We start from the raw sequence: 11,963 nt of genomic DNA, 5'->3' as shown, positions 1-11,963 counted from the left end.
TATTGACAAGGGTATCCAACCTAATTTCTGAATAAGCCAAGTATGCTGAATAAAAAGAATTACAAAATTAATAACACACTAAAAACCTACAGTAAAAGCATGTAAACAGCCAGGCCATTTTCCCTTACAAACTGTCTTGTGATGTCTTCAGAAGTTATGTGCCATTCTATGATTTGAAGTCAGTAGGAGACTAACAAAATATTTTCTGTCTGGAATTTTCTTTGTAAGACCCAACAATTAAAGGGATTTTAATTATATGTAATAATTTATAAATAAAGGAATTTGGAAGGAGATAAAATGTTTCATTTTTGATATTTTATTTCATGACATGTTGACTAATATGCTAATAAACAAAAGTATTATAATACTTTATGCTTAAACACGTTCATCTCAAGATTCTACAGACAGCATGGAATGAAAGTATGGAAGCTTGAATAATTCAGAGATTCTCTGCTCTTTCAGCAGTTGCAAATAAAGTATAAATAAACCCAAACTCATATACAATTTTATGCAAACTATGACACTTACAGATGGATGCTTGCTCTAGTAATACAAAAAAAAAAAAAAATTATAAATAACAACCATACATTCATTCAGAAAACCACCATAAATCTAGTTCTTTCCCTATGACCCAAACCTGTAATAGAGGTAGTCTTATTCATCATTTTTTGAATATTTAGTTCAGCTTGCATCCATGTTTATTACCAAACAAACTAAACTAGTTACCTCTTCCAATGATTACACAATCTCAGTCTGAACATGAAACATCTTTATGCACTTTGTCTTTTGTCTGGAATGATCTTACATATAAAATACCATTGCCATTGTGGTGTAAAATTCTTTCTTCATTAATTTTTTAAAGACAATTCGGAGATAAATTTGTGCTTTCTTTTAATTGCTGTTACATCTGCTTTTGACAAATGTTTCAAGGTTTGCTATATATAAATAAAAATTAAAAATGTATCTAAAATTAATAATACAAAAATAAAAGGGCTGATAATGACTGTTTTCTATCAATCAGTTTCTCTAACTTTCCCTCCATCTTTTTCTATCTTCAGCCATCTTTACTTTAAATGTACAAACACCAAGTAAGTCATTTATTAAACATGACACTTTCAGTGTGACAGCTGGAATTAACAGAGATTTTACCAGTCATTATGAAAGCATTTACCAGTCTTTCTTGACAATATCATTAGAAGCAATATCTGTCACTAACCTATACCTTTACTATGCAAGTTACCAGAAAAAGATTATGAATTTTTTTTTAATGCCATTAACAACTTCCCACATTAAAAAAAACAATAATCACAATAAAAAGAAAGTGCATTTCCCTAAAAAATGAAATTAATCACATGTCAAAACGGCAATCTTGACACTAGCAAGTTGCACACCAAATTGAACTGATAAATGTAGTATCTCTCTCTCGAAGAGCTTTTAGGATAGCCTTCACCCAACTGGTCTACTTCGAGTGACGGCAAATTTGAAAGTAATTTGACCCATAATTGAGATCTTCCCCCGAATCTTTTTTCTCACACTCCTTTCTTGCATCTGCAACCTGATGACACTTGATCACTTCACTGGAAAAAATACACAGAAAAAATGAAAACCAATTCATTAGCCGAGACTCAAGTTCAAAAGCAAAAGTCTCTCATGGAGAAAATAAATTAATAAAAAAAGTTTCCTCACATGTAACATACAAGGTGAGCTTTGCTGCATAAAATAAAAATAAAGGGTCAGTTACTCACAGATATTTGAGATCACTTTTCAGCATTTGCCTGCAGTAATTCATTATATGGTAATAATGATAAAAATAAATACTAATTCTGTCATAAACTTACAAGACCTCTTTTCTATTTTTAACCTTAAAATAACAAAACAGTTTAAACTGCCAAGCCAAGCCAACATCTTTACTATCCTTGTTTTTCTTTTCACCGGGAAATGGCATGGCTCTCCGACAAGCGTTAGACCATCATATGTAATCAATCATTTAATTAAACAACCCTGGTGCCATCCTCAAGTCTCTATGACAACTCTCACTCTACTTCCTTCTTACTCACGTCATCGTCATCATCATCATCATCATCATCTGAATCATCGGCATATTTCACTCTTTTCTTTCGTCCTCTCCCCTTGTCTCCTTTGCTTTTCTTTCCCTTCTTGGGCCTTACTTCCTCCTCCTCTTCCTCATCATCGTCATCATCTTCTGCCAAAAAGCCAAACTCATTGACACATGTATCTCACTGTTAATTCCATATGCTACATATTTATGCAGCTAAGCAATACATACCAATACACTATGAATGGCAAAAACATACTGCCATGTTAATACAATGACAAATAAGGTTACACTTAATCAAACAAGTTTATCAAAATGGTGTTAACTACAGCTTTAAAATCAAAATATATCTCAAAAATACTTTGATATCAAAACTGTTTTTCTACCTTCTGATAAACTTTTTTTTTTGTGAAGGTTTTCCAATCCACTAATACAATAAACAAATGCATAACAACTAAAAAAGCACTGGAGAGTATAAAATAACTAAAAAAGCCATAGCATCAGAAAGACCACTTGCCAGAAAATAAAGCACATTCACCATTAAACATTAAATGGCAGAATTTTTTAAGCAGAAAAAAGTAATAATAATAACAATAATTATAAATCCCTAAAAATAATCACAAAATGATATTCCTTCAAAAATCATCAGCCCCACCTTCTTCTGGGAGGTTATCAGCCTCCGTCTCAATGCGTTCACGGGCATTGAGGAACACGCTCTGCATGACTATGGAGTCTTCATAAATGATTGACGCTTCTTCGTTATATTCCTGGGCATTGCGGCACAGAAGCATGAAATCGCTCTCCACGTCATTCAAGTCTTCATACTGAAAGGTAGGGAGTCATTAAAGAAAATATATGATTAAAAAATGGGAAAAGAAGATAGGAGAAATGGGAATAAGTCTGGTTCTATGAAAATTATAAATCAACCCAATGTGGACGGGTGTCATGATATACATTATGCAGGTGCTTTGGCCAGACGACGGGCATCATGGCATTTATGACGTTCTGGGATTTTGGATCACTGTGCTGTTTTATTGTGCTATGGGTAAGGAGTGAGTGATGATGGCAATTGCAGACACAATTACTATAATGACCATAATATCAAGCAAACCTAACATCCAAAACCTAGATGGCACCACTTTCTTCTAGCACCAGCCGGAGAGAGAGCCTTGAATGGCACCCATCCATGGTCTCTAGCAAGCACTATCTTTAGAGAGCGATGGCACAGCAATTGTTGCTTTAACCCATTCACGCCGGGGCAGTTCCGGCTTTGCGCGGTCGCAATACCGGGGTTCTCAAACGCATAAGCCTAACGCCTCAAGATTCTCGGGCTCACAAGCTGCGAGCCTGGGTTGCCCGCTCGCTCTACCCGAGCGCGCGGCTTCCCCTCATAGCTTGTCCAGGGCGTCTGACGCGAAAACCACAATACGTGCTATCACGTCGACCGGCGTGATTGGGTTAAGCTGCCTTGCTCTGAAATAAAACCCATCCTGGAGATTGGGCAAGCCAATCTATCCCCCGTCCGCAATGGGTTAATATTTTCTGCCCTAAATAAAATGAAACTTGTAATTCATGCTAAAATCACTATATAACTAAAAAACAAATACAATACTAATCAATTTGTTTTTGAATTTATCCTCTTCTCTTTTTATCCACAGATAAATTAATCCCACTCAGAAGAGCTGCATGCATGACAAGACATTTTGAGATCCAAGATCAGAGCTTTAATCTCACCCTTCCTTCCTCTATCTTGTTGAGTATCTTGCGGATGTCCATGGGCCTCTTGATCACTTCGTAGTAGTCTGGCAACTCTCGGCGTGAGGGCAGCTTCATGAAGGGTTCGCTCAGTACTCTTCCGTCACTGTATAAAAGGAGCATTTTAGGTTAGTGATAAAACCTGGATGTTAAAGGATAAATGTTTCAATAGCAGTTTAGCATTTAATGACAAGAACTATAACCCAAATGCAAGTGTCTTGGACTTACCTAGAGCAATGTCACACCATGATATATTTTGCATAATTATTACTGTAACGATTAATAGGAATGATCCATCACATTTTTGAGTCATCAGTGAATGATACAGAAGAATAGTCAACTACCTAAAGTCACATTCCAGTTCAATCTGGAATCTTTGCCATTAAAAAGGTATTTGAGACTCGTCCCAATTCATGGACTTGGATGAATAAAAACATAATAAAAAATCAAATAAAATATAAAATTTTAAAATATTAATAATAATCCATACAAACTCACCTCTTTCCCGAACTATTTGTCCTAGTCCTAGAGCGAACATGAAAGCACAAATGGAGAGGGCTTTGAAAGTGTACACCAAGACATAATTCTTTATTTTCTTCTGTTCATTTTTTTTTCTTTCTTTCTTTTTTAATAATGAAGTCTCACACAAACTATCTCCACTACAGAAGTTTAGTAACCATCCAATCTAAAACAGCTGCATGGATACCCTTTTACACACAAAAAGACCCTTCTCCTTTATGTAGTAGACAACAGTGTTAACACACTCTAGGAATGGGACAAAAGTCCATTACTTCATAATAGAGACAGTTTTACGAAGAAAAGAAAATTTACAAGAAACTTGAGCACTACTCTCTACCTTTAAATTACAATCTGAAGTCATGCATATATAAATATATACACAATATATATCTTATGAACTTTTGGAGAGCTCCAAGGCCTTGCAGAAACTTGTGGTGTGAAAATACGTTTGCAGACACTTACATACCCATATGCCAAAATGCTTAATAATCCAACACTTATCATAAACAACTTTTATCTACTTTACAAAATACACAGCAGAGTACAATCCCTAACTCTGGGTTGCTTTAAATGAGAAAATTCCCAAACATATGAAAATGCCTCACACCAAGTGGAGGCAAGTGAGCTTTTACCTGTCTTCATATTTGATGACTATGTCCATGAGGCGCTTCAGCTGCTTGATCAGGCGCTTGTTCTTGGGGCCTGGTTTCTCCCTCGCAGGACGACCCCTTTTCTTTGGCTTTGGATCATCATCATCGTCATCGATCCTTCTGCGCTTGCCTTTAGAGCCTCGCTTGCTCTTGCTCCCATTGGCCTCCTCTTCATCATCATTTTCCATTGCCTGAAAACAGTCGCATGTCAAGTAACACTCTGGTCTGAGGTAACAAAGAAACCTTATGCATTTTGATAAGAAAATAAGGAGACTACTTCTGTTAATTCTGTTATTTCTATTTAAAAAAAAATATTGTATACCTGCAATCACACCAAAAGCAAAGCATATTACTACACAGAAATTAAACTTACAATAATATTTACTATGGAGTACTGGACTGCAATAATATTAACTACAGAATGCTGAATGCAACATAGAACACATTCCTTCAATATCATCTTTTTCACTGAGGTTCTCAAAGTGCTTTACAAAAAGGTTAGAACATAATTTAACGTCAAAGCCAATTACCTCTCTGAGCTTAGATTAAACTACCTTTTAGCAGAAGACACTCACTCTATATCTAAGAAAAAAGTGTGACTGCTTTCAAGCCATGTGATAATCAAATCCAATGCCATACCAAAAAATAAAAAAGTGAAGAAAAATCTATTGATTTTGCTTTGGGAATTACTTCAGCCTGCAGTATGACGTGCTCCTTGGCAAAGGGGACCAAACATAGCAAAGCAGTAAGAAAAATAACAATTACAATAATAATGTCCAAACAAGGAGGAACACTAAACTCAATCCATTCTCTTTATAATAGTTTGAATACATTTAGATCCTGACAAAACTCCTCTTACCTCTTTCCCATCCTCTTCTACTGCCTGCATGGAACAGAAATCAGTACTCTAAATATACTGACCAAAAAAAGAGTGCAAATGCTTTTCCTCTTCAACATTCTCTCACCCATCTTTCAAGCAGCTTCATGAAACATTTCATAACATAGAGCAGATGCATATGAAAATTTTAGGTCGATCTCAGTTCAACATAAGATATTCATCCTTTAATAATAATGCACTTGCCGAAGCTAACCCTCCAGTCGCAACAGCAGGTTCAAACAATCCCCTGTATTCTCGTTCAGAAAGTAAATAGATATGCATGATTTGACAGAGCAGCAGTCTGTCATACATGCATTGTGTCCGTCCACACACTCACCCCAATAGCTCGCAACCACTCCTTCTCCGTCAGGCTATCAGAATAATCCACCTCCTTTTTGGTTCGAGCTCGGCGGTCTCCCAGCTCCTCTGGTTCTTCCTCTTCCTCTTCTTCCTGTAATATGGAGAGAGAAAAATCTTACTTTCATAACTTTTACATATTATTATTATTATTCTCATAAGTATAATTATCAAAAAAATAGAAATAAATAAATAAAAATAAATTAAGAAAATAAATAAAAAATAAATACATAGATTTATATAAATATAAATATAAATATAAATATATAAATAAATAAATAAATAAATATATATATATATATATATATATATATATATATATATATAATATATATATATATATAATATATATATATATATATATATATATATATATATATATATTATATATATATACATGTATATATATATACATGAAGCTATAACAGTCTTTACTCCTCATATATACAGTTTAGTTCTTAATACTTTCAGTGGATGCTGTCAATTTTGTATTAGATATGCATTGATTTTTCTTCCCACTAATCTTTTGGTCTTACAGACTATTTTTTACAATTAAAATAACATTATACAATACTCAATCTCCACACACTTATTATTTTCATTTCCTTTTTTTATAATTCGCTCCTCTTATTCATTTTTCCCAACCCCTTTTGTGACTCATCCCTTCACTTGTTCTCACTGACTCACCGTATCTTCCTCCTTCAACATCCATTCAGGCAGCTCATCTTCAGCCATGAGGCGAGGCTTCTCTTCTGTCACCCTCCTTTCGGTATCCAACTTCTGGAAGATCTCAAACTCATCTTCGCCACGAGCAATCATCTGGTTCACCGTCTCATCATCTGGGGCTTCATCTTCCTCCTGCAAGATGACAAGAAGAAAATAATGTAAATAATCAAGAGACTGGGCATGAGGACACAAGATTCAAATCCCAACTTATGTTGTTGTTTTTTTGTACTTTTTTCTTTTATGTCATTGACATTCTACATATCCTGGCACTTCTCCCTTACCTCTTCTTCTATGGTGTCATTTGAGAGTATGGCTTGGAGGAACTGCCGACGATCTGACCCAGTAGATTTTTGATCGAACATACCAGCCTGGATGACCTTCTCATCCATGTTCAGTTTGTATCGGGCAGCAGCCAAGATACGTTCCTCCACAGTGTTCACAGTCATCAATCTTAAAACTCGCACCTACAGTAAAAGGGGATTATACAATAAAAATATTGAGTGCATTCATTCAGCATAATCAAAGTATAAGTATTAACAACAAGTTTATTTCAAATCATAAGATATATGAAAGTCAATACATAGACATTACCACAGGTAATGAGAGCAACATGCAAAAACAGTTCTCACCTCGTTCTTCTGACCGATACGATGGGCTCGATCCTGAGCCTGGAGATCCTGATGAGGATTCCAGTCAGAGTCGAAAATGATTACAGTGTCAGCAGACTGGAGGTTGAGACCCAGACCACCAGCTCGAGTGGAGAGCAAGAAGAGGAAGAACTCCCGAGACTCATTGAACATTCTCAAAAGTTCTCCTCGATCTTCCGACTTGGTCATACCTGAAGGGATGCGACAAATAATAAGTACAATCTACCCTTTCAATCCAGGTTAAGCATTTCTCAAAAAAACTACTTACTATAAAGCCCAATTTCTATTAGTAATATGACATCAGTTACCAAGACGTAAATCAAATGATCTACCAGCTCCACCAACAAAATTTTTATTTTCATCTTAGACAAATACCCTTCTCAGAAAGATTAAATCATACCATCAAGTCGCAGGTACTTGAATCCCTTGAACATGAGGTAGTCCTCCATGATTGTCATGAGCTGTGTCATCTGACAGAAGAGGAGTACACGATGATCAGTGGCTTTCAGTTTGGGCAAAATACGGTCAAGGAGTTCAAACTTGCCAGATGCTCGGTACAGATCAGGTCTGAGGAGGAAAGGGACAGACATGAAAACCTAAAGTTCTATAAAATATATCTATATATCTATATCTACAATGTTATTTGCTATTGAAGCACTAATATCTAGCCACCTATTACTTGTAAAAAAATGTGAGTCTGTGATAAATATGTTAAATGATGATAATAAATAAAATAATTAATTTACTGTCCAAAAACAAATGGCTTTCTCCATTTCAATCCACACACCTTTTATGAGCAATCTATCTTCAGCATTTTCAATCGGAAAATATTTTTACCTAAAACATTTTCAATTAACAAATACTTGCCCTCTTCTAAAGTAATTGGCTTACCACATCCAGAACAAATCAAAATGAGCATAATCAAATAAAAACATCTTTAGAACTGCATGAAAACCACTTACCCCTGCACAATGCCACCAGCAAAACCAATATGATTACAATAAGCCTCTTCAATGTGCTGGAACATGAAGGGGTGGTTACACAATTTACGTAGCTGCATGATAGTGTTCATGAGTGCCTTGGTGTTGCTCTTGCTACCCTTCTTATCCTCTGCGCACAACAAGACACCCTTCGACTGCATGTGTCTGTAGAGCACATGTTGTAGCCCTGACATCTCGCATTTGATGATGTATTCAACCTGGAATAGGAGTTTTTCTTTACTATCATTATCCATTTTATTATTCCTCCAGGAGGGATGCCTAGATAAATATCAGTTTGTTTACAAAATATTCTCAAACTGATAAATTTCTAAAATGGCCTCTTTTCATCTCAATAATATATATTTTTTTAATTATATTATTGTTATGAAGTATTTCCACTTCCAAGGGCCATGATGCAAAAAGATATACAAACCATTGTGTTGCTTTTTCCCCTCCCATATTCAAGCCTAACTGGAAAAAATACATATATTAAACAAAATAAAATATAATAAAATATACCTTGTCAGGCAGCTGTGCTTCGACCTCCTTCTTTAATCTCCTAAGCAAGAATGGCCTAAGGACCTTGTGCAGACGACGAATAATCAAAATGGTTTCTTCTTCATTCAGTTCCACCTGGGAAAACATTTTGCATCTTCTTAATTACTTTGTAACAAGAAAATAAATATAAAAGAGTTATAAATGAATGATCTTCATTACAATCATCATATTTAGTCTTTATTACAATAATAACTTGTAGCAATCAACTAACCAAAACAGTATCAATTGCAAACCAAACACTATAGACAAGTCTTACCTTCTCACCAGTCGTGGCAAAGGGAGCATTGAACCACTGCTCAAAGGTGGAGCATGACTTGAAGATAGATGGCAGGAGGAAATTGAGGAGAGCCCACAATTCTGGCAGTTTATTTTGCAGAGGTGTACCAGTGAGCAACAGACGGTGCGGTGCATTGTAAAATGTGTTGAGTGTCTAAAAAGAAAAGAAAAGAAAAAAGGATATAATAATATACTTATACATATACATAGCATTGTCCATGACTATTCTTATAAGTAAAATATAACTTTCAAACCAAAATATATATTTATGTATTCATGTATGAAATCACGTGTGTCATCATTTTCTTGATATGCCTGACCATTTTTAACAACCATACAATATGAAATAAACAGAAAATGGTCCAAATATATGAAATCTACATAAATAACTTACCTGTGTCAGTTTACAATGATGGTTTTTCATTCTGTGACCTTCATCAATAATCATGTATTTCCAGCGGAGTTTGGATAGCACAGCCTTGTCCTTGATGATGTACTCATAAGTAGTGAGCAAGACATTCAGCTTTGTAGCTCTCATCTGACTCTGGACTATGCGGCGCACTTGGGGTGATCCTTTGTACACAACCACCTGAAAGACCAAATCAATGAGCATAAATCTGTGCCCTATGTTTTGAGGAACAGCTTTCTTTTAAATATTATTAACCCCTTGACAACAGATGATGCAATATCACATCATGGCTTTTTGTATAGCCAGCACACCAGCAGGGAGGAAAATGCTAAACAGTGCCAAATATACTAGGTTACTTTTCTACCTCCCATTCAAACCAAAATAAGGTAAAATACAGTCCATTAGGTTTTAAAAGCTAATGTTCTATTGAGGTGGCTTTGACTTTAGGGGTAAAAGATGCAAAAATTTCATAACCAAAACCAGCCTTCAATCAGCAATCTTCATAAATAAAAGCATACAGAATTACACACCTGCACGGTGGGGGCCCACTTGTCAAATTCCAAGGCCCAATTGGAGATGGTGGAGAGAGGGACAATAATAAGGTATGGCCCATTGTTTTTCTTTGTTTCAATCAGGTACGTGATTAGGCCAATGGTCTGAATGGTCTTACCCAGACCCATTTCATCAGCAAGAATACCATTCAGGTTATTGTTGTACAAGGACACTAGCCACTCCAGACCCTGAAAAACAAAAACAAAAACATAACACATAAAAATAAAGCAAATATAAATCATTTAACTGCCAATAATAGATCCAATTACTTAAAATTTGTTTTACTCTGAATTTTGAATACCTTGTACTCACCTTGATCTGATATTCCTTAAGTTTGCCATTGACCATGATAGTGGCTTGCTCTGTCACGGTCTCCTTGATGGTATGTGCAATGGAATAGTAGTTCTTCTCTCCTGTGACATCCCGATACTCATCATCCTCCACTTTCTTGACATCTGGCTTGGTTTCCCCCTCGGGTGCCTTCTCCTTCTCTTTCTCTTCCTTCTTTTCTGCTTGAAAAGTTTTTAGTTATGAGATTATACAGGAAATGTATTATCTCAATGACAAAATACAATGAAATTCAGACTCTAAATAAGCTAGACATTCTACTTGCACTTAATCATACAACTAGATGCTAATTCTAATTGCATTTTATAACAAATCATCTGAATAAATAATAAATTTCTTCAATATATAAACTCAACTTACAGTCATCCCTTAGTGAAATAAATCTAATGAGATGCAATCCACAAGGTATAAACTTTAAAAATAACAACCATGGCTAAATACAAAATAACTCTTACATTGACTCTTTAACTTGGCTCCCCTCCTTCCTTCCTCCTCTCTCTTACCTTCCTTTACTACCTTCTCCTCCTCTTCATCGGACGACTCTGTGTCCTCTTCAGGCAGTACTTCCCAGCCGGGGTTTGAGGCTAAGAACACCTCCAAGGTTGCCGCTGTTGGTGCTTGCATCCCACTCATTATTGCACCCGTAGCTGTCTCGATAACTGGGATACGTGTCTGTTGAGGGTCTTCCCCTTCAACACCGGACACCTCTCTTGCTCTACGCCTTTCTTCACGCTGTTGAAATGAGGAAAATGTGTGTTGAAATGAGAGGAATAAAGATGAAATGTCAGCAACTGACATGCCTTCATGTGTGCTTTTTACCTATCTGCATCATATATAAGAGACTTGTCTTTTAAGTAAATGATGAAGCTAAGAAGGTGCAACTCAAGTGCCTCCAACATACCGCTTTCTTTCTCTCCTCTTTGTGTTTGAGACGCTGATCTTCCTTGTGAGCTTTGACCATCTCTGTCAGGTTGGCTATGAACTCATCCGTCTGCGTGAGGAGGTAGGCCAAACGCTTGTCCTTCTTTTCATCAATGAGCTTACGGTAACCTTCTTCATCCTCCAGCATGAGGCGGCGCAGACGTTCTTTCTCTATGCGCTCCTGTTCCTTCTGCTTTTCCCTTTCGGCATTCATGTGGTGCATCATCAGAGCCTTGTTGAGCTTGCCGATCTTCTGGTTGTTCTGGCGGTGGAACTCCCTGCAAGGAGAGGAAAATTGTGTTATATAAATCATTTTGAAGTTTTAAAAAAAT

At 36.1% G+C, this 11,963-nt stretch overlaps 1 protein-coding gene across 9 annotated transcripts in view; it reads right to left on the bottom strand.

Annotated features, from left to right (window-relative positions):
* Positions 1-300: 300 nt before the first annotated feature.
* Positions 301-11,963, bottom strand: part of brm (ATP-dependent helicase brm) — an 18,510-nt gene continuing 6,847 nt past the window's right edge. The window contains exons 7-24 of one of the 9 annotated variants that reach the window (XM_043009584.2): positions 11,612-11,909; positions 11,214-11,442; positions 10,675-10,874; positions 10,341-10,550; positions 9,796-9,990; positions 9,382-9,555; positions 9,087-9,200; positions 8,550-8,785; positions 7,988-8,154; positions 7,570-7,778; positions 7,222-7,404; positions 6,902-7,072; positions 6,195-6,308; positions 4,963-5,171; positions 3,791-3,917; positions 2,712-2,880; positions 2,058-2,203; positions 301-1,577 (exon numbers count right to left, since the gene is read on the bottom strand). In XM_043009584.2, the coding sequence (XP_042865518.1) occupies positions 1,575-1,577; positions 2,058-2,203; positions 2,712-2,880; positions 3,791-3,917; positions 4,963-5,171; positions 6,195-6,308; positions 6,902-7,072; positions 7,222-7,404; positions 7,570-7,778; positions 7,988-8,154; positions 8,550-8,785; positions 9,087-9,200; positions 9,382-9,555; positions 9,796-9,990; positions 10,341-10,550; positions 10,675-10,874; positions 11,214-11,442; positions 11,612-11,909 (3,154 nt within the window). In that variant the 3' untranslated portion in view covers positions 301-1,574. Of the gene's footprint in view, positions 1,578-1,888; positions 2,204-2,711; positions 2,881-3,790; positions 3,918-4,962; positions 5,172-5,764; positions 5,864-6,194; positions 6,309-6,901; positions 7,073-7,221; positions 7,405-7,569; positions 7,779-7,987; positions 8,155-8,549; positions 8,786-9,086; positions 9,201-9,381; positions 9,556-9,795; positions 9,991-10,340; positions 10,551-10,674; positions 10,875-11,213; positions 11,443-11,611; positions 11,910-11,963 lie in introns of those variants that run through there. The other 8 variants (XM_086548638.1, XM_086548637.1, XM_086548639.1 and 5 more) reach the window with 8 other exon arrangements.

Source organism: Penaeus japonicus, unplaced genomic scaffold, assembly GCF_977035675.1.
Source record: "Penaeus japonicus unplaced genomic scaffold, GWHDUDI00000001_assembly GWHDUDI00000021, whole genome shotgun sequence".
Taxonomy (NCBI): Eukaryota; Metazoa; Arthropoda; class Malacostraca; order Decapoda; family Penaeidae; genus Penaeus; species Penaeus japonicus.
The sequence above is the reverse complement of the archived record's forward strand: the minus strand, read 5'-3'. Positions and strand labels throughout refer to the sequence as shown.